The sequence below is a fragment of the Pseudophryne corroboree genome, chromosome 1 (genome assembly GCF_028390025.1).
Source record: "Pseudophryne corroboree isolate aPseCor3 chromosome 1, aPseCor3.hap2, whole genome shotgun sequence".
NCBI lineage: Eukaryota > Metazoa > Chordata > Amphibia > Anura > Myobatrachidae > Pseudophryne > Pseudophryne corroboree.
The window spans coordinates 1109415309-1109439202 of record NC_086444.1 but is presented as its reverse complement, the minus strand read 5'-3'; the positions used below and the strand labels follow the sequence as shown (position 1 = coordinate 1109439202).

Here is a 23894-nt window from a genome sequence, read left to right as displayed (position 1 = left end):
AGCCAATATATTTAATAACTTTGTGCATTAAACAAAGTGTGTGTACATTCACACAATTCATTTATGTTTCATATACACCTTATACACACAGCCTGAAGGTCATTTAATACAATATTTTTAATAACTTTGTGTATTAAACAAAGTTTGTGGACATTGAGCCATCAAAAAACAAAGGTTTCACTATTTCACTCTCACTAAAAAAATTCCGTAATTCGGAATATTCCGTATTTCGGAATATTTGGATATGGGATACTCAACCTGTAATGCTTTGTAGCCATTTAGAAAAACTTACCTGGTTAGCAATTTCCAACAATAAGCGCCCCCTCTGCGATTCAGGTAAGCAGTGCGAAGGCAGATATATTGGGAGTCCGATAAGACCTCTACACACTGCACCTGCTCTGGTAGTGCCTTGGACTCCTGTGTCCACCTACTGTATGTCATGGCACTGAGGACTCAAGTGCTGGAGCAATGGAGCAGGAGCAATGAGCAACTTCCACCTAGCGAGGTATGCTTCAGCTGATATATCCATCTCCAGATGGCATAATGAATTTGAGAAGTGAAATAGGAACAAGCAGTTTCCATTCTTCCATGAATCGCTCTACGCGTATCAGTGCATTGGCAATCGATTCTAACACTAATCGGAGGCACCACTGGAGATTTCAATTAGTGTAGGATCCTCTCCGACACTTCAGTATTCTATTACGGGCTGTTTCTGCCCGTTTCCCCTCTGATTCTGACCATACATTTTCACTCTCTCTTAGATGGTGAAAATGAATGGTCCTCTCATCTATGTATTTTTCGACATTTCGGAATTTTTGACAGGGTGGAAAACCGGAGCTTTCATTGAATATTGAAGTGTCAAAAAGTGCAGATTATCGGTGGAAAGTGCCGTCTTTCCGCCCTGTCGAAAATTCAGACACTAATTGAATACTCCCCATTGACTTGTCTATAGTATGCCCCTTCTTGAATATCAGGAAGCAGTGAAAGCCCTATTTTCTTAAGTTCTTCATTTATTGACCCCAGTGTCACACCCACAAGAATGTGGGAGTTAATGCAATGAGCTGATTATCCGTTCAGCAACTTGACCGGGAACTATTCTTATAACATTTGATTCATTTATTTTACTTTACTGGGATCTGTTCTTACATACTGTATATACTTGACTAGTTACCAGTCCGTCAAAATGACGAAACAACATAACAGTAGTGCCAGCGGCTGTGCGCGGCCGAACAGAGCAACACTTGAATTGCTCCATCAGGCGCCATCTAGTGAACACCAGCACGCAAAACACTTGAATTCTCCTCATAGAGGTAAGGAGCAGCATTAGCCTTTTATTATACAGGTTGAGTATCCCTTATCCAAAATGCTTGGGACCAGAGGTATTTTGGATATGGGATTTTTCCGTATTTTGGAATAATTGCATACCATAATGAGATATCATGGTGATGGGACCTAAATCTAAGCACAGAATGCATTTATGTTTCATATACACCTTATACACACAGCATGAAGGTAATTTTAGCCAATATTTTTTATAACTTTGTGCATTAAACAAAGTGTGTCTACATTCACACAATTCATTTATGTTTCATATATACCTTATACACACAGCCTGAAGGTCTATTAATACAATATTTTTAATAACTTTGTGTATTAAACAAAGTTTGTGTACATTGAGCCATTAAAAAACAAAGGTTTCACTATCTCACTCTAACTCAAAAAAGTCCGTATTTCGGAATATTCCGTATTTCGGAATATTTGGATATGGGATACTCAACCTGTATACAGTAGGATAAAGTGTCAGGAATCTGCTACAAGTTGCAGTTATTGAAAACTGCTTTTGTGAATCATTGTCATTATTTAGGGATACTCATTTATATAGTGGAATTCTATAATTGCAGCATTTTATATACGTTTTTAGTGCTTAGAGATTTGGGGGTTTATTTATAAAGTTTTGATTAACTGTTTATTCCCGATATGTAATAGGGAACTGCTTTTACTAGCCAAATTAGGTTAGTAAAAGCATTGCCATTGTAAATATTGGGCATAAACGTGCTCAGAAGCACCAGATAAAGCTCTTGGGCCATGTAAATAATCGTGGGATACACTGATGATGTATCCAATTAGTATTCATTAAACAAAAGCTAACATTTAGAAGTAATTTCATCTTCTACTTCTACTATAATGTACTGTATATCTATGCATTCATGGTTGAGGCAGATACAAATTACCCATGACCAGGCCTCTGTTGGGGCCCAGGAGTGAAGGGGAGGCATAACCATGCTGAAGGGCATATATAGAGAGGAAGAGGTCCTTGTGCAGGTTCCGTATGGTCCACCTACTCTCTATCTGGCAACAATGTAGAGCTATGGGCACTAGGGGCCCTATAGCGCATGCACAGATCTACGGGGAAATGGTATGGTGGCCATTTTCCCAGTAATTTTTCTAGTGATTACTGCAGGGCTGCTGCTGCGCCGCGGGACTCTGGAGGGTGAGTATTAAAAATAATTGGTCCAGGGTGTGCGGTGTGGGCTCCAATGGTGTGGGGGCCTGTGTGCACCTCATACATTGCACCTATTATAAATACACTAGTGACCATGCTCCCCCCTGCCCCGCAATGTTTTAACCATGGCAGCATAAGAATATACAAAATGATGGGACATGGCTACTCCCCCGCCAGTAGCTATTCTCCAACATGTACCCAGGCCCTCCAGAACTTTCAGCAGCCTTGTGTGTGTTACATACTGTAGATTACATTAGTTTTGATTTAGATATTATTCAGTACTGGACCTACTCTAGACTATATGTTTCACATATTAATGTATTACCTTTGCTGAGCTCTTAAAGACAAAAGATCTGTCCGCCTCATTGATATATCTCCATTGAACAATATTTGCATTGCATTGACAGTCATTAATTTTTATGTGTCTAATTAAACAGGAAAATTAAAACTTGTATTAATATTTATTTAATTAAAATAAGAAATGTCTTGTCCAAAACATTCTTCAATAATTTGCTGAGATAATCTCGGTAAAACATGGCAGCGAATCTTGACATAGTAGGACACTATTAAAATTCTTAAACATGTTTGAAAGAATCAGCAACTTCTTTCTCTGCACCTTAGGCTAAACCAAGTTAAACAGCAATTGAACATATCTCAAGAAGCATCTACTGCCCCAAGGCTTTGACTGCTGTCATTTTGAATGTGGCATTATCATGTATCATAGGGATACTGAATGCCATCTCAGAAGCAGTCAAGCTGAAACAAATCAAGCATAAATCTTCTGTTTGGGACTTGCAGTGATACAGTTGCAATTCCCCATTAATTGCTTGTACACAAAAAAATCAGTTTTTGCTCTATGGGAGAAAAAATGAACCCTTTATATTTTAATGCTTATTGTTATAAATCTCTTGAAATTATATTTTACTATAGAAATTTTTAGTTAGCCTATGCTCTGTATAACTTATTTACAAGTACCCAAACATGCTACAGCTCCATTATCAAAATAATATCCACCTTCTAGTGTAGCTCACAATTTCTACCTGTTTTGTGTTGTATCACTGGAGTCATGATTAGGATTCTAAGCAGGCAATTCAATTGTTTTATCGCACCTGATCTTCCGGCTAAAGTGAAGGGAGCTTGGGGGGTTATATTCATATGGTTTTTCTTTATTGCACTGATTTTACGTTATCCACGTAAAACAACGTAACCAGTTCTGGGCACAATGTGAAAAGTGCTGTTTGGGCATTCAAACAGCCAACTTTGGGGGTGATTCCAACCTGATCGCTAGCAGGCTACTTTTAGCACTGCTGCGATCAGGTAGACTACGCTTACAGTGGAGGGGAGATTCGCTGTGCAGGGCTGCGAACCGCTGTGCAGAGAGCTGCACAAAAAAAAGTTTGTGCAGTTTCTGCACAGCTCAGGACTTACTCCCCCGATGCGATGATCTTGTCCGGAGCTTATGTAAGGATCCCTCCCTGGAGACGGCTGGACACGCCTGTGTTTACCTGCACACGCTTTCAAAACGGTGAGTATACACGCCCGGTTGGCCTCTTCCTGTCAATCTTCTAGCATTCGCCATTGTGAACGCTTTCTTCGTTCATTTCATCGCTGCACGGTGACGGCCGTCGCCAGGCAGCAACGTGCCTGCACATTGCTGCCCACGCGCATGTGCAGTTCTGACCTGTTCGCGCGGCTGCGAAAAATTGCAGTGTGTGAACGGGTCAGAATGACCCCCTTTGTACATTTCTGCTTGCCACCTTTGGGGACTGCAAGCTGAAATACCTGCACTGACAGCTGTTCATGGCCAAATGGAACAATAATTGAATTGCTCCGTTGAGCGCCCAGCACTTACAGCTGACAACAATAAAATCCCCCCCCCCCCCATGTTATGCTTTCCTTACACAAGGCCAACTCATTTGTCATTCTCACTGAGATGTAATCAATGGCTGGTTGTGTGGCCACTAGTTCATATTGCATTTTATACATGTATTGTTTGATTGGCATTTAAAAATCTCCTCTTAATTGGGTGGCATGCTCTAGCGGGCACTGCATACTGTAATGTGCTGCCTATGAAAGTCTGGAACCACTAATGCATCATGTCCTGCCATTCTGATCAGAACATTAAAACAGTCAATAGGGCCTAAAGACAGCCCACCTAGACAAACCATAATTAGACATTATCAAGGCCTTCTCTTTATCCCCCTGCATAGTATATGAGATACGTTTAGCATCTCGGTGGTCAGGATGCCGCTCATGTGACTAATGCCAGAATCCCGACACCACTTGGGAGACCAACGCCGAAATCCTGACAGCCAACATCCTGAAGGTAAGTATCAGGGTCCTGGTTAGGATTATGGCCGGGGGAGGTTAGGGTTAGGCACTAGGAGGGGTTTGGGTTAAGCACTGGGGTGTTAGCCCTAGCTGCCACCCTGGAAGTTTATCCCTAGCCACCACCCATGGAGTGTTAGGGTTGAGGAGGGGAGTAAAAATATTTGCCCTCTCCAACGTCGGGATTTTCATTGTCGGGATGACGCTGTTGGTCATGTGACCGCTGACATCTCGACAACCGGTATTTAATACCGAACCCCAGTATAGAATGGAATTATGTATACTTTGGTAATGTGAGTCTGCTCTCATCTGCATAAATCTTGGTGATAATGTCAACAGTTTCCCTTTTGCTACTGAAGCAAATTCAGCTCTCCCATTGCATGAACGTGAGCTTTAAAATGTAAGCTCTCACAAGCAGGGCCCTCTTTCCTCATGTGCTTTTTCTTCTCTTAGTTAAACCATCTTCAATGGCACCAAATCCCCTGATTCTCTGCCACCCTGATACTTATGTCAGTGTCATCTGGCGATACAGCTATTTTTATGTACCCTGTACTGTACTTGTCCTTTGTCTTCAACTGTAAGTCACTGTTTCCTGTTTTGCTTATTCGTCTATGTACTGTCTATGTATATAGTTTGGAGGAGAGAAGGGAAAAGGAGGACATGATAGAAACTTTCAAATATACCAAGGGTCTTAACAAAGTTCAGGAGGGAAACATTCTTCAAAGAAAGAGAAGTATTGTAACTCCAGGACATACACTGAAACTGGAGGGAGGCAGGTTCAGGGGAAATTTAAGGAAAAATTACTTCACAGAAAAGGTAGTGGATAAGTGGAATAGCCTCCCATCAGAGGTGGTAGAGGCTAAGACTGTAGGGCAGAGCTGGCCAAACCGGTCCTCGAGATCTACCAACAGTTCACATTTACCAGACCACCTGGCTAGTGCACAGGTGTAGTCATTACTAATTAAGATGTGCTGCATTCATTCCTAACTGACAGTTCTACAGGTCTCCAGGAGGCCTGGCAAACATAAACTGTTGGTAGATCTCGAGGACCGGTTTGGCCAGCCCTGCTGTAGGGCAATTTAAACATGCTTGAGATAGGCATATAAATATCCTTACAAAGAATTAAGGTTCAAACAGGGTTGAGATTGCCTAAAGGATAAATAAAAGGGGCAGACTAGATGGGCCAAGTGGTTCTTATCTGCTGTCAAATTCTATACTTCTATGTTATTCTGTTGTAATAATAATAATAATAATAATAATAATAAAAAAAGGTACTGTAAAATGTTAATGGAATTGTAATTTGCCAAGGTCTATTTTGACCTACTGGTGGATCTACTAATAAAATAGACAAATTAACTGACTAAAAATAAAAACTGATCTTCAGTAAACTGTATGTTATCTATAGAATGTATCTGGATTGGATTTATCCATATTGTGGGCCTGATAAATGTTTGTAAGTAAAGCAAAAGAGCAAGCAACTGGGCAGAACTATGCTTAACTGCAGGTGGTGCAGATGTAATATGTGCAGAGAGATATAGATTTAGGGGCGGTGTGTCCAAACTAAAATCTAAATCGCAGTGTAAAAATAAAGCTAACATTTGTGGACTACATGCAAAAGCAGCCAGTATTTACCCTGCACAGAAAAAATACAAATGTATTTGCACCACTTGCATGGCAACATGGTTTGTTCCAGACACAAAGTTGCATTCACTTTTTTTTGCTTTACTTACAACATGAATAAGGCCAAGTGTTCAGGTATCAATGAAAAAAAATTATACAGATATGCCTTATCCAAAGTAATGAGTTTAAGCCAGTGATATTAGCGAGCAAACTTCAGCATAGTATGTGCCACCTATGCTACAGTATATACTTCCTGGACAATGGTAAGTTGAACTGGAAACACATCACTATGCTATTTTAATGTCATGTCAGAACTTGTTTTCCCCATATGTGTACAATAGCATTGTCACCAGGGCACAAGTGTGAACAGATGTGCAGAAACTGCTGTTTATGGATCATACTCCAGGAAACAGCTCCAACTCATTCATAGGGATCAAAGGTCATTGGATATTGTAATTTATTTTTTCAATTCAGATCAAAATGCTGCATTTCCCACCTCTGACGCAAATTGGAAGGGTATTTCCCCATCGTTGAGAGAAGCGTCTTCCTGGAAAAGGTTCACTACAGGTGGCCTGGCTGTCATGCTCTAATAAGCCCATGGGTGGCAGCTTTGGTTTACTGTCACAGCCTGGAAAGTAAAAAATAGAGCCGTGGTCACTGACTGTGGATGGCTGGATAAGTGAAAGTGATGGCATTAGGGATGAACCTGGTAGTATTAACACATTAAATACGATCTTAAAATGATTAATAATTTAGGGGGAAAAAACACAGAAAATCTGAAAATTTTAAAAACAGAAAAAAGTTGACAACACTATACACTAATAATAATAATAATAATAATAATAATAAAACAATACAAAATAGAAAAAAGTTTTATTGAAGATAAGAAATATTAGGCAAATCGCCGTCGTATTCCGATGACATCATGGCCTGCATTGCCCGCCTGGTGAGCGGTCCCGGGCGGGCTGGCGGGATTCCACTTGCAGTGACGTGTATAAAAGGTATGCACTATGTTTTATTGCATAAAGCCTGACGACAGTAGGTGTGACTACTGAAACGTTGCTAAGCAGATACCAGTGTCTGTGAGTTATTTACGCTTTGAGTGCCGCATCTTTATGTCATTATATATATATATATATATATATATATATAAACTGTATATATAAAAGCTCATGTATACAAGTATATAAGTTTAGCTGCGGGAGATTCGCTGGGCGGCATGACGTCTGCAGAGGGTATCCTGAAGGTATTTAAGGGGGTGTGGTTCATCAAATCGACAGTATCTAGGTCGACAATGTTTAGGTCGACCACTATAGGTCGACAGTCACTAGGTCGACATGGATGGAAGGTCGACAGGGTTTCTAGGTCGACATGTGCTAGGTCGACAGGTCTAAAGGTCGACATGAGGTTTTTTGTTTTTTTTGGTGTCGTTTTCTTCGTAGAGTGACCGGGATCCCAAATTAGTGCACCGCGTCCGCTCGCCAGGCTTCGGGCATGGTGACTTCGCTCCGCTACCGCTTCGCTCGGCACACTTTACCGTTCCAATCGTAGTCCACGTCGATCGTTAAGTATGAAAAAATCAAAAAAAGATTTAAAAAAAAAAAATTCATGTCGACCTTTAGACCTGTCGACCTAGAAGCCCTGTCGACCTTCCATCCATGTCGACCTAGTGACTGTCGACATATAGTAGTCGACCTAAACATTGTCGACCTAGATACTGTCGATCTTCAGACCGGATCCCATTTAAGGTACATATGTTTATTGTACTACTTGTTTGTGCTGCCTGAAGACGGACTAATAAAGCCCGAAACGTTGCGGTAATGGCATCGTGTTGAGTGTTTATTGAGTCCACAGAGTGCCACTTTTTGTTCTATATACAAATTCTATAGTGGGCACCGTGGCAGGCTGTGACCAGGAGGGAGAGTGCACAATGATCGCCATGTATATGTATATGTATATATATATATACCTCCAATATGAACGGCACTCAGAGACTGGTATGATAAATAAATGTATTATAATCACGTCAAACGACCTGTGGTCCTGAGGAAGGGACTGTGTCCCCGAAAACGTTCGTTTGACGTGATTATAATACATTTATTTATCATACCAGTCTCTGAGTGCCGTTCATATTGGAGGTATATGATGTTTTTTTAAACTGGACACCGGAGCATTTGCTTCATTTGTGGGAGTGCCGGCTGAATTGGATCCTTATGTATATATATATATATATATATATAAATATATATAGTCAAAAGTGCAACGGCTTCTCTCAAGCTTCTCTACAGGGCACATACAGTAGCTCCCTGAAGCATTGCAGTCTGTATCATGATGCTTGAATAAACACTTTTGTGTTTTACTTTACCACAAAGCACCATTTTCACTTCTGACTACAACTAATATATCCTTGCACCCATGACCCATTTCTCATTAAAATCTCTCTCTCTCTCTCTATATATATATATTTATATACTATTTCATAATCCCAAATAAATATTCAAAAGTATTTTCAAAGTTCATTTGTTGGTTTTTAGCAGTGCTTTACTTTATGCAGCGACCTTTGTCTTCAAGAGAAATAATTAAATCCTCTTTTTTTTCACAGAAACCACAGTAAATCATTAACACTGGTGATTTAAGTTCCTTTTACACTGATGCCAGAATGGTCATTATATTGTAATTAAAAAGGCAGAAGGCCAGCAGAGACATTCCAATCCAGAAAAAATCTAATTCTGAAGAACTGTAACGCCAACTGCTTTTGTGCATCATGCAGATTAACATAAATTGATGTTGCACTTTGTTCCAGATTATTCAAACCTGTTTGCCACGACACCACTAGTTTGTGATGAATGAAGCAATTGACGTCAAAGCTGTTTTTTTTTTTAAACAACAGTTGGTTATTTCATACAATTTTCCTGTAATCTTAAAATATATTTAGAAGATCCCACTACCCCCAACAGATACATATTACGGGACTGGTGTAAAGGGGGGAGTACTATGGGTGTGCATTACTCAAGAACAAAGATAATACGCTGATCTGTTTGAATCAGTGGCAACATATGCGGTTGGTCTAGCGCTAGTCCTCATGGTCATCACCTGCCCTGTTCTAGGTGCAGAATTGTACCTCCTAACAGCCCGCAAGGCGCACTATGCACACTGGCGTACACCATCATTCCCTAAACACCTACTGAAATTAACACCTAGTTGGAGAACTTGTCCACAGTAACAAATTAGCTTATAACATACTGTACATGCCTACCTTGTAATTTTCCTCTTCAGGAAAAACCAGGAGGGGAGGTGTAGGTGGCAGGATCGGGGGCAGGATCGGGCTAATTGTGTCATTAGGTCCCTCCCACTCATGGCAAAATTGCTGCGATTGGTGCACATTTGCATAGGGGCAGGGCCAAAATGACACGTTTCCATTGAGACACGTCTCTAAGTTCTGCCCTCTCCCTGATGACACCTTGAGTCTCTATAGTAATCTCTCCATTCTGCCCACTTCACTAAGTAGTAGACGGGATGTGGTAGGGCTGCCCACTCTACTGGGGCTGCTGTGGTCTACCCAAAAAATTGTGTGTCTCCCGTGTAAACGGGGGAGTAGGCAAGTATGGCTTATAAATGTCATTTTATAGAATCTACTAGTTAAATGATAGCTACAGTAGAATCTTTCTCTTTAGATGGTTTGATACATCTCCCCCAGTGTGATAAGCAGTATATAACTAGTGCTTCAACTTGAACATTATGTGGCTACACCCAAAGCACCTATTCGATTTTACAAGTCACATTAGCTCAGATTTCTTATTGGCTCCAATACAGGAAAACAATAATCAATATCAATAACACTATTCCAAGAGCAGGATGAGCCCAAAAACCTTCAGTAAGATCACAAGACAATGAATGCTACAGTAAAAATCATGACTATTCTTGGAAAATCTGGACACACTGATGTTCTATTAAAGACGAAGTTTAAAGTCTAAAATGATTGATATGGTGAATGCATTGTTCAAAATAGTACAAAATATAATAATCCCAAAAATATAGAGATTACATTTATTTAATTTTCTTGTTTTCTGAAAACAGTATACATATACAGTATAGTAGTAAATGGTTACAAATAAATCCTGATTGCTGAATTGCTGGATATACTTTTGATACCGAGACAACTGACCTTTCTAATCATAAAGTAATTCCCCAGATTTTAATTTCCTGGAATTAAGTTTAATTGTTGCCAGCCTAGTGGTAATCCAGTTAAATCCTTGGTTAGTCGCTGATTTAGTTACATCAGTCAAACACAGTGACAGACCTTTTCACAGAAGAAGATTTTAATGTGGATTCCTGAAGTGGTATAGACATTAGGATGTAGAACACATTTAAGCTGTCTAATTGTTCTGCTGTTCTAATGATTAAGTATTAATCTGTCACAATGTCAAATTGTTCGTTTACATCTTTTTTCCTGTAAAATATGTCTCTGTTGAATGAATCTAGAAATACTAAGCTGAAACAATACATTGTGCAATTAGAATGTCTTCACTCTAAATCTTTGAAAAATAATTAATCAGCACTTCTCAGTCAACATAATTTCAAGTATAATCACTGTAAAAATGATGAGACTGCAGCAGTATGAAGCAATGCACGATGCACAGCAGACAGGTAATATTCCTTATCAATCATACTCTCTAGTCACGAAATGTACAGCAAATTGTCTGCCACACTGATGAGAATAAGCAGTGATATTTGTTAGGGGAAAACACATTACTGAGTATCACATAAAGATATAAAGCCCTCTAAATAAAATTCCTTGCGTATTGGCAGTGGCAACACAATGGGCGTGCAGGGGGTGTGGCCCGCACCCACGTGTCACCCATTGAGTGGTGACAAAAAAGTGCTGGCTCCTGCTCTATGACAGGAGCCAGGTGCTGCACGGTAACATTACGTGCCACTACCCAGCTCCTGTCACTTTGTAGAATCCAGCACATCAAGCATGGCAGTCTCTGGGGGCAGGCTGCATCTCCTGGAGCCCGAAGTGATGAAAACGGGGGTTGGGATGTTTAGCCCAGCCCCTTCTGTTTAGCCCCACTCCCATTACATGAAGCTCCACCCCTTTTGTGGCCACGGTCACACCGGTGTCATTAGGGTGAGTGATGCCTCTGCACATTTGACCTCATTCAGCTTCAGTTGCAGTTCTGCGATCGTAGCAGAACTGCAATTGCTGAAAATCGCACAGCAAGAGCCGCCCAGCATGATAAAAGTCCGCCCAGCACAGAACAAGCCGCCCACCTATGCGTTCGTTATTCTGCAAATGCAGCCACAGAATTGTATATAATATGCAGAATATGCATCGCAAAAATGTAATATCATCGGCCATACCGGTTGACCCATGCATATGCAGGCTAGCTGTGGCACTGGTTGCAGCAGTGCCATGTTCCCAATTGCAGGGTTCGCAGCTGACGTCAGTAACACGCCCCGAAAATGGCCATGACATGGCTACGTTTTCTGACCAATCCCCATAAATGCCATGTGTATGACCACAAATGCTTGCCACCTGTCAATAAACCTGTGATCACTTCCTGGCAAGATGTAATCGCTGAAGAATCGCAAACCGCGGGTCACACACATGCAATGCATTCACAGCGCATGCGCAGATGGCCGATAATCGGCCAATCTGCGATTTTGCAAACTTAGAATTCAACTTGAATATGGCCTATTGTACGTAAATAAGTAGGTGGCTGCCATAGCTGCTGTACCAAATAAATAATATATGTAAAAATAATGCTAGTAAAGTGAAGAAAAAAAAAATGATGGCCCCACCTCAGTGCTTCTGTAGTCATGTGGATAGTTTACCTAGATGGTACACCTAGACAAACCATGCTGCAATACAAGGGTTCATATTCATTTATTTATTTTTGCACGCATACAGGACAAATACTGGCTATAGACATGATTCAGAGAGGGACGCAGATCGCGGCATATGCAGCAAGATCTGCATCCATCGCCTCACATGCTGGGCATAGCATGTGTGTGGCGCCGCCTCATGATGTGTCTGCAATTACATTGCAGATGCATCGAATTAAGGTTGACACCTGGCAGCGCAACCTGGCTGCGCTGTCACGCGGTCAGCCACCATTTTTTAAATCTGAGTGGCTGCGTGTAACATCATGCAGCCACCCCGAAAACGCACCCGGAATGCCCCTGTTAGGCCCGCCATACCTGCTAAATGCAGCGTTGCCACCTCCGGAACCTCCGCCACTGTTAATCATCTTGCATCCGCATCCTGGAAGGAGAAGGGTCGCGCACAGACCAGATAGACGCGGCCGTTGCATACAGACGTACGGCTGCATCCATCTCTGAATCAACCCCTATGTTTGTGTAGCCCACAAATGCTGGGCAGCTTTATTTTTACACAATATTATAAAATAGTATGAGGACTATTTATCAATTAATATTTGCAGGATATCCCCAGAAAACAACTGTTTTGTAGGGGTGGTATCCACACGTATTACCAGGATTCACCATGGATAGTCTGCAGCAGATATCTCTGATACTGTATTTGCGTGGTGCTTCCATTTCCAATAGTAAAGCAGCCTCTATACAGTGGGTTTCTGTGGGGGCTGCTATGCAGTTACAGTTACCAAGCTCCAGAAACCAAGGTTTAGTAGATCAGGGTTTTTTTCAGAGATGGATCCACCAAATCCATCTCAGTATTCCCTCACGGATGCTTGTGTGAGCCTATGGCTGTGCATTCATAGTGATGGACCCAAGCAGGAAGCAGAGTTATAGCATAGAGCCCATCTACTGGCAACAGCAGAATGGTAAATTTGCATGAAAATACTGAGAGAACAAAGAAAGTGCTGTGTCCTGAAGACCTAGGTATTGTAGTGTTTGTATGAAAAGAGAGTGCTCAACTGTGTCAAAGCAGCAGAGAGATCTAAAAGAATTAGAAATGAGTAATGGCAGTGGTCTGTCCATTCACTACTTTAGTCAGTGCTGTCTCTTGGAAGTGTTGAGAAATAAAGCTTGACTGAAGTGGGTCCAAAAAGTTGTGTGAGTTTAGAAAGTGTGTGAGACGAGTGTAGGGAAGTCCCTCAAGTAGCTTAGAATGGCATGGGAGCTGAGAGATGGGACGGTAATTTGAGAGAGAGTTTGGGTCATGATTTTGTTTTTTCAGAGTGGGAGTAATCACTGCATCCTTGAACAGTGAAGGAAAGAAACCAGTAGACAGAGAGAGTTATGATTGGGATGAGCACAGGAGACAGCTTTACTTATTTGTGAGGGTATAGCAGAGCCGGCCCTAGGCATAGGCAAACATGGCAAATGCCTAGGGCATTTGGAATGCTTGGGGGCACAATCAGCTTCTGCTGATTAGAATGATATGCAGCATGCCTATATTCTGTGTGTGACTGTGGCTCTATCTGCATATGAAATGCATTACTAATGTGCGACATTATGTGTATAAGGTGTACTACAGTACGTTGTGGTGTAACATATAGAAAGGGCACTACTGTGTGGTCTAATGTGAATAAAGAGCAATATGGTGTGGTATAATGTGAATAAGGGGCACTACTGTGAGGAGTAACATGGTACTACTGTGTGATGTAACGTGAATAAGCGACACTATTGCATGATATAATGTAAATAAAGTTGCACTACTGTGTGGCGTAATTTCAACTGGGGGTATTATTGTGTGGCCATGCCCCTTCACAGCAAGAACACACCCCGTTTTGGGCTGCACACAAATGTGCACACTGTTCCTATTTAAAATATAAGGAGTAGAAGCACCAAAATGAGGACTGCTATGGGTAAGGGGTATTGGTGCTGGAAAGGGGTGCAGGGTCAAAGTCGGAACTAGCATCTGTGCAAGGGGGCACCAGCCAAAATCTTGCCTAGGGCATCATATTGGTTAGGGCCGGCTCTTTGGTATAGGATCAGGAGGTGAGGTAGTGGAGTTGGAGGATGAGAAGAGTGTTGATACTTAATCTACATTTGTGGGATCAAATGAAGAGTAGACATCAGAGAGTTCAGGTAGGGAATCCATGACTAGTAGCAAAGTTACATTTCACAAACAAAACAAAATAACTTTAAAAGTAGGTGTAAGTGCATGTGACTTATACTGTAGCTGGCATAAATCATTACGCATTCTACCACCATGCATCTGTCTTGTGATTATTGGAGCTTTCATCTACTGTTATATGGCGAATATAAATTACATTATGGGGGGCAGTTGAGGCTTACTTTGCAGAAAATCAGTGGCATATCTATAATGGGTGCAGGATGTGCGGTGCACACAGCCCACTGGTCAAATGGGGCACCATGGTGCACACCTTGAACCCAGATCATTCCACAGAGGTGCCATGCAGGGGTTACCACCCTATGTATTCTGCTAGTGATGCCATACTTCAGGTTATACCTTCAGAGAGATGATGACTGCACTGGGGATAACATTAACTCTGGCATTATGCTCTAGTTTTTGCTATTCCATGAAAATGTGTAATCTTTCAAAAGATATCATTGGGGAGATACCATTGCCAGCAGAAGATATAGGGACTGGGTCCCTGCACATTACATAGTAGAGAACATAAGAACATACACACGGGATCAGTATGAGATCCTGTCGGTCAGTATCCCAGCGGTCATGAGACCGACACTGGGATCCCGACAGCCGGGATCCCAGTGGTGAGTGCAGCATGTCCCCCCGGCGGGTTTGCTGCGCTAGCCACGCTTTGGGCCCTCTGTGCTTGCCATGCTTCGAGCCCAGTGGAAACCTTAGGTCCCCACAGGGTACTATTCCCCCTCGGGTGGTGGCATGGACCATCACCCAAGAGGGGGAACCAGCTGGCGGTTGGGACTCTGATAGATAGATAGATAGATAGATAGATAGATAGATAGATAGATAGATAGATAAAGTTAAACAGTAGATCAGTGTGCAAATTGTACTGTACTAAGGACCTAATTCAGATCTGATCGCAGCAGCACATTTGTTAGCAAATGGGAAAACCATGGGGGTAATTCTGAGTTGATCGCAACAGGAACTTTGTTAGCAGTTGGGCAAAACCATGTGCACTGCAGGGGAGGCAGATATAACATGTGCAGAGAGAGTTAGATTTGGGTGGGTTATTTTGTTTCTGTGCAGGGTAAATACTGGCTGCTTTATTTTTTACACTGCAATTTAGATTGCAGATTGAACACACCACACCCAAATCTAACTCTCTCTGCACATGTTATATCTGCCTCCCCTGCAGTGCACATGGTTTTGCCCAACTGCTAACAAAGTTCCTGCTGCGATCAACTCAGAATTACCCCCCATATGCACTGCAGGGGGGTAGATATAACATGAGCAGAGAGAGTTAGATTTGGGTGTAGTGTGTTCAATCTAAAATCTAAATTGCAGTGTAAAAATAAAGCAGCCAGTATTTACCCTGCGCAGAAACAAAATAACCCACCCAAATCTAACTCTCTCTGCACATGTTATATCTGCCCCACCTGCAGTGCATATGGTTTTGCCCATTAGCTAACAAATTTGCTGCTGCGATCAGATCTGAATTAGGTCCTAAGGTGATCGTTGAGAAATTGTTGCAGTGGAAGTGCACCATGCCCAGGGAAATTCTATTGAATTTGTGCTATGTTGTGACAGATTCCTTATTACTGTAACCATAATTGGCTCAGGATACTGGACTCCTTTAATAAATAAAGGATGATGTTTCAAAATCACATTATTCTTTTCTATTCTTTACAAAGTTTTCTAATGATTAGTATTGCAAGAACAGAAGTGTTAGGATATTATGCACTCTGTAACTGTCTCCTTCTGTGTACCAGTCTATGGGAGCATCCCCTAGTGTCAGACCTCTAGTGCCAGGAGTCACCCGGAGGCAGAGTCATATGATGTAAGTTCCTGTTCCTCCATCTCAGAGAGAGTGAGGAGAGTGTGACACACAGAGAGATGAGAAGCAAAGTCCTGGTGTACAAGTGTGCAGAGCTGAGACTGGGAGCAGATCTCAGCTACAGAGACTCACAGTGTTCCAGTGCATGCATCATCCTCTCTACAGTGGGAGTCAGACTGCACGGCTGTGTAGTACTCCATGCTTCACCACCACAGACATCTCCTGATAAGTACCACTACCTAATGCTGTTACCTTGTGTGATATATGGGCTCCTGATTACCGCTATCAGTGTTACATCTGAGTCACCTGTGTTCACTAAATAAACCTGCATTACTGTTTAAGTCACAAAGTGTGTGGACTGACGTTACTGCACCAGATAGCCCAGAACACTCAGCCAACAAAAAGTCTTTGTAAGATACAATTACCCAATAGGGTCTGTCCATTGACAATGTTTTCAAATCCCTGGATCAGAATTTGCTGCCGTCAAAAAAATCCAGTTGAGTTTGTTCTTCCCAATCTGTTCCACTGGAATGTGTTCCATCCATTTCAGATTAAACAACAATATTTAGAGATCTTCCCAATTCTAAATAACCCTGACTCAACTTCTGGATCTCTATGTGCTGTTTATGTGCTCTCAAGCAGCGACATGATATTCTAGACTGCTGATTTGCACATTCACTAATCCATGACAAATTCAGTTAATTTAAACTGTACAGAGAATTTCAGCTGAGCCGTTGTCTGTAGGGAAAAATCTGCTGTAACAATTACCCTGGCTTTATTTCTTACCGATTGTGAAGTATACATGCCATTGCCAGAGAAATCCTTTCATTATCTGCTGTCAGGTATTCTTTTTTTCATTTATATTTATAAAGTAGAATTACTGTACAGTATATTCCAGCACTATATTAAAGTTCCTCATATCACCCTGCTGTATGTGAACGATGTTGCAAAAATAACTTGCTTATTATGGAATACTGCATAGATTTCTTGGTTTGAAGGACTTTATTGTACCCTTCAACTGATAGTTACATTGTAAGCCACAGTGTTGTGAATCTAAAATATGTTTTGTAATGTTTCGCTCTTACCTTTTGCACAAGTGCACCTAATTTTACAAGAATTTATATGGATTTCTGAGGCAATAACAAGATAATGTTTGCACTGAACGATGGGAAGTGTTGGTGCATACATTACAGCTTAGTAGTGATGTGCACTGGACATTTTTCGGGTTTTGTGTTTTGGTTTTGGATTCGGTTCCGCAGCCGTGTTTTGGATTCGGACGCGTTTTGACAAAACCTCCCTGAAATTTTTTTGTCGGATTCGGGTGTGTTTTGGATTCAGGTGTTTTTTTACAAAAAACCCTCAAAAACAGCTTAAATCATAGAATTTGGGGGTCATTTTGATCCCATAGTATTATTAACCTCAATAACCACAATTTACACTCATTTTCAGTCTATTCTGAACACCTCACACCTCACAATATTATTTTTAGTCCTTACAGATCACATGTTGGCAGTCTGAGGGGACTCAATGACATAATTTGGGCTGAACAATGCCTGTAATAGTGGCATTATATAGCGGAGGCATGGCCATGATGATGAGACCACGAGCGATATGCCCCTGTTCTGCCTCTTTCACTGTGCCGCCTCACAACCTGCAGCACTAAGCTCCAGGTCCCTCTCCTAGAGGGGGCAGCCAGAATGTCAGCAACCCTGGGATGATGTAATGCGATGGGAATAAGAGCACCTGAGAGATGTATTATGATAACATCTCTCCGGAAACTCTTTATTTAATAAATCGCTGTACTAAGACATTACGAGTGGCCATGCAGGATGTGTTTTAGAACAGTGATAAATTACATGACCCCTTTGAGATAAATGATTCTGCAGTGAAATTAAGGGGTGAAATTTGTGCAATTACAGGGGAGTTTCTTGCTTTGTGCTAGAGACATACCAATATACATACAGTATGACGGACACACTCTGGGGGAGTTTTATTAATCCTTCTAAAGAAAACAAGTGAACCAGTTGACTTCAGATAATGTAATCCCACTGCAGTTATAACTTCTGCAGATAGAATAGAATTAGGTTCTATTAAACATCTCTACATGACGTCCATATGCTAAAAATACCTTACGTGCGAAGTCGTATCACTATAAAGAGCAAACAGGATTCTTAGAAACTAACTAGCAGGTCAGTGATATACAGTATGTCAGAATAATAAATTGATTCATTAAATGGTAACAGGAAGCAAAGAGGAAACTACTGGTGTCACACACTTCTTATTACCACAGTGGACGACAGGTGGTAATTATCCTGTCATTGATGTGCTGACCAAAGCTTCCTCGATGCGTGACTAATGCTATTATTTTCAAATAAGTACATACACCATACTTTTGTTTTATGCTTTTCTTTTTTTCTCTCTAAAGGTCCATACACATTGGGCGTTTTTGCCCATTGCGTATGCTGGGCGATAATGTGAACATCGCTGGCAGGAAAATAGCTCAGTCCATACACAATGAGCGATTTACACTATGCCCAGCGATGTTCATGGATGGTGAACCACTTTCCATAGTAGGAGACTGTGGAAAGTGGTTTACTCGGCTGGTAAAACATTCCGATGGACGGCAGCGGCCAGTGATGATGCGGGAGCGTGCATCAGTGCTCACCGCTCATCACCCGGCCATACACACTGGCCGAGTTTGAGCTCAGAGTACCTCAATATGCCAAAATTAGATAGTGTGTATGTATGGGCCTTAACTGTAATCTTTTTACTCAATCTGTTCTCTTAATGCAATCTGTTCTTTATTGTGGTAATCTGTTCTAACTGTAATCTGTTCTCTCACTGTAATCTGTTCTCTATAACCATAATCTATTTTCTCTCACTGTAATCGATTCTCTCTAACTACAGTCTGTTCTCTCACTTTAATCTGTTCTCTCTGATGCTGGGTACACACTTGTAGATATATTTGCAGATCAATTAATCTGCAGCTATATCTACAGACAGACTGGGCAGTGTGTTGTGCATACACACTGCCCGATCCGTCGGGACTGACATCACAAACAAATACATGCGCTTGCCCAGTTGTGCTGTCAATCACCGCCGGCGTCTGCAGCAAGTGTACCGGCGGTCAGCTAACCACCCGTACACACAGCATAATGTGCCGATATAATGTTAGATATATTGGCTGTCGGCTGTGCTATAGGGCCAACGCGATATGTCTGTGAACGACGGCATTCACAGACATATTACTCATACACACCGGCCGACGGACCTGCAATATTATGGCTGTTCAATAGAACGGCAATATATCGGCCAGTGTGTGCACACCATTACTGTAATATGTTCTCTCACTGTAATCTGTTCTCTCTCTGTAATCTACAGTATATTTGCCTAGAGTTTCCGAAAATTGATTGGCACTCCAGGTCACCCAGAAGAGTCTAACAGAGCTCACCGCCACCCTTCATCAGCCGCCCACTTATTAAGTGGGTGGCTACTTACCATCGGCTGCCAATGGTGTGATTTGTGCTGAATTGTGTACTTGTTGCCCTTTCCTCTCTTTACAATGTTGGCAACTGCGCCACTGTGTAGTAGAGATGGGGCCAGTGGCGTCACCGTGTGTGGTGACACCAGGTGACACCAGGTGCGCACCCCTGATCTCCTGCCACGCTCGCGGCAAAAAAGGGTGACGATTCCATGATCCCCACGAAGCCACGCCCCCTATGTGTCACACCTTACACATAGGGGGCGTGGCTTCGTGGCGATCATGGAATCGTCACTCTGGGGGCATACCTAGCATCTCCGGAGATACTGGGCTTCCCCCAGAGACAGTCTCCGTGCGCTGTTGCTCCTCTTCTATGACAGGAGCCGGGTGCTGTAGGAGACTTTCTCACTGCAGCACCTGGCTCCTGTCACTGCGAGGAGCTGACATTTTGTGTCACCCCCCTCCAGGTGTCACAACCGGGTGCGGGCCACACCCCCCGCACCCGCCTTGTGACGTAACTGGATGGGGCTATGATAATGCAATTGCATAATCACATTAACTGGTCCGACGACTTTCCTGTGACACAATCCCTTGCTGAGCTGACCTGGCTGCACTTGTGATCATATCCCTGGTAGACAGGAAGTGGGTGGTTGGCTGCACTTGTGATCATATCCCTGGTCCAGCCTACCAAGAGAGGGAAAGTGCAGTCAGCATGTGCAGGAACACAACCAGTTTGCTTATAACTTAGAGCCTTAATGACCTCACTAGATCCCAGTGTATTGATTGGTGACCTTCTTATGTATATTGTATTAGCCAACACACTATTTGTCGGTCTTCACGTTGTACATACAATGGCCCCAGTTTTGCATAGGAGGGGATTCTTTAGTGTTGGGCAGGCATGTCCAAACTGCGGCCCTCCAGCTGTTGTGAAACTACATATCCCAGCATGCCCTGACACAGTGTTTTTTTGTCAGAGAATGCTAAAGTTGTGTCAGGGCATGCTGGGATGTGTAGTTTCTCAACAGCTGGAGGACCGCAGTTTGGACATGCCTGGTGTTGGGTATCCCAATATGGGCATTCATCACATGATTTATCTGGCTGGTTGCTACAAATAGCATCTTTAATTTTCATATATCCTTCTTCCTAGTCTTGGTTTCATAGTAAATCACCAGTAAAGAAGAAGTGCCCTTACCCCCTCAGCAGTGGAATGTATGAGTGATTATAAATGATTGAGGTCCTGTATCTGAGCATTTACAATATTTCATGTCTCCACTTTCATCTGACATTCCAGAATGCCATTGTGAAACATAACTTAGCAACAAGACACAAGATAAATAACGGTCCAAACTTCCATTTTAAATTCCTAGAGCTGTTATTGTGCTTAATTCTCCCACCATTTATGTTTGGTTGCATGGGATTACAATGGCATTGAAGCTAATATGACCTTCTACTGCATTTCCCATTAAAGTCTGAAATTAAATGCATGTAATCCTGAACGGAGAGCAATGGGATCAGTGAAACACAGTTAATGTGCAGTAAAATACCTTCAAAAAGATTAAAAAAAAAAAAAAGTTAAGAAACCTCTTTGCTGTGACATACATTTTAACTATCTTTTGAATAATGCAGGATTTCAGTGCAGAAGCATACGAATTAGAGGAAGGAAATAAATATCTGGAGACGTCTTGTCTTTTTAAGTAACTGTCAGAAAAGAAATCGCAACAGTGAATGAAAAGTAGCACAGGTCTTGGGGATTCATTTGCCATTTATGCTATGTTAAGAAGTTCAATTTAATCATGTGAAATGATGCTTACTAAAAGGAAAGCCAATTAGATGCTCATGATAGGCCTTCGTGGGTTCAAAACATGCAGTTCTGTTTTTCATCGTTTTAGTTCAGATGGTCAACTAAATAATTCCGGTGAGGACGCTCTGTGAACATTGAAAATTATATTTTTGGAGGGATACATTCAATTATTTATTTTAAAAACAGCAAACTATTTCTGTTCCCGTAAGGATGTAAATATGGCTGATTAACAATATAGAAAAGTGCTGACGTTCTGATTTTTGAGTCGAGCTGGAGTGAATCAGATTCTAATACGTTTTATGGGAAATGCACCTGTGAGTCTGGCTGTTATGACATGCATGAAATGATATCATTTCTGTAGCATGACTGACAATGAGCTGAAGGTTAACACTAGTTGAGAGCTTGCTGTATCAGCTAGAGAAGCAGTTTTACACTTAGCCTTGGATATGAATTCAAATCTCATAACTTTTATAGAATTATTTTAGTGCTACTAACATTGTGATTTGGATAATTTGACAAATACTTGAAATTAAGTTTGACAGGAGCTATGGATTATAAAAGCACATCCTTTTAACCTTACATCCTCATGCAAATCATAATGCAGTAAGGGCGAGATTTATCAAAGCTTGGAGAGAGATAAGGTGGAAAGAGATAAAGTACCAACTAACCAATCAGCTCCAAACTTTCATTTTACAGCTTATGTTTGAAAAATGACAGTTAGGAGCTGATTGGGTTGGTGCTTTATTTCTTTTCACTTTATCTTTCTCCAAGCTGTCATAAATCTTAAATAAACAGTGTTTTGTTAATACAATGCACACCTCCCAACTTTCTTTGTCTTGAAAGAGGGACACATGCGCAGCAAAGCCGCGCGCTCCTGAATAGGGGCATGGACTTGGGAAAATGGGGCGTGGCTTGGCGGTGATACCACAATTGTAAGCCACATATTCGTGAATAGAAGCTGTGTGGCTTCGTCGCGCGTGTGTCCCTCTTTCAAGAAAAAGAAAGTTGGGAGGTATGCAATGTACTGTCTACTGCTGAAAAATCCAGCTCCTGAAATACCATATTCATCTGGGAAGCTCAGAAAATACCCCTGCTAGGGTTAATGTATATGATGTATCAAACTTTCCAAAGTGAACAGGTGGGGGAGTCGCCTATAGCAACCAATCAGCTAGATGCTGATTGCCGCAATGGGCAACTTCTTCATTTTATATCTAAAAAATATATATCTATATATACTATATGGATACATATACAGATGTATCCACTGTTATCTTGAGTAGTTTTCTGTGCCTAGTCACAACATGATTTATTAGCATAAACCCTTCAGCTATTGTTCTCAACTGCAATACAATACAGAGAACAATACAGCAGGGGATTAAGTCATTACAGCAGGGGATTAAGTCTGATTGGCCAGTCTCAGTTAATCCTATTAACCGTCAAGATAAATGTGGATACATCTGTATAGATATAGATATACGTGTATACGTGTATATATATATATATATATATACACACACAGTATATATATGTGTGTGTGTGTGTGTGTGTGTGTGTGTGTGTGTGTGTGTGTGTGTGTGTGTGTGTGTGTGTAATGGACTTGGTATAATAATTTTGCTGTTGGCTAAAAAATATATTTACAAATATTCTGTATATATTTTTAATGAGCCAGTATATCCATTCAGTGTAAGAACAGTACTGCCTTGTTGGATTCTGAGGTAATACAGCCCCTATTATCTCATGGCCACTGAATACCATAACATCATGCCAATACATACAAGAAGTTTCAATAACTACATTGTATTAACTACTAAAGCCTAGATAATAGAAAAAGAGTAAATACATCCATTGGGCTAAATAATCAGAATTCAGTCAGTCAATAATAAAAAACAAGAACATATAAGGTGACAAATGTTTTAAATCTAGAACTGCCTGTGACTGCTGTAGATCAGCATAGTGTAAGTCGTAAAGACAAATCACATAAATAAATGCCACAAACAGCTAAAGGAGGAATAGAGCCTATGCAGTGATTAATGCACAGCTCATAGCATTATATTTCCTACGCATAAACTAATTAGCTTAAAAATATCCACATTGCGATCCTTTAGAACAGCACATCCATTTTTGTACAGTGTATATTTAGAAATGTCCTTTTGCATCTTGTAACCATGGCTCATATCACCAATATGCCAGTTTGGAGCCAGTGCCAAAAGGTTTATTGCACAAACTATATTTTAAATCTATATATAACCAGGAAACACTATTTAAGCTGAAAAGGCCCCACGGTTATGC

General features: G+C 41.4%; 1 protein-coding gene across 3 annotated transcripts in view; it reads right to left on the bottom strand.

Annotated features, from left to right (window-relative positions):
* PCDH7 (protocadherin 7) overlaps positions 1-23894 on the bottom strand; it is a 904402-nt gene that overhangs the window by 20648 nt on the left and 859860 nt on the right. The window contains exon 3 of one of the 3 annotated variants that reach the window (XM_063922242.1): positions 6948-7079. The exons of the other annotated variants lie outside the window; for them this stretch is intronic. Coding sequence (XP_063778312.1) covers positions 6948-7079 — 132 coding nt within the window. The remainder of the gene's footprint in view (positions 1-6947; positions 7080-23894) is intronic. 3 annotated transcript variants of the gene reach the window in all.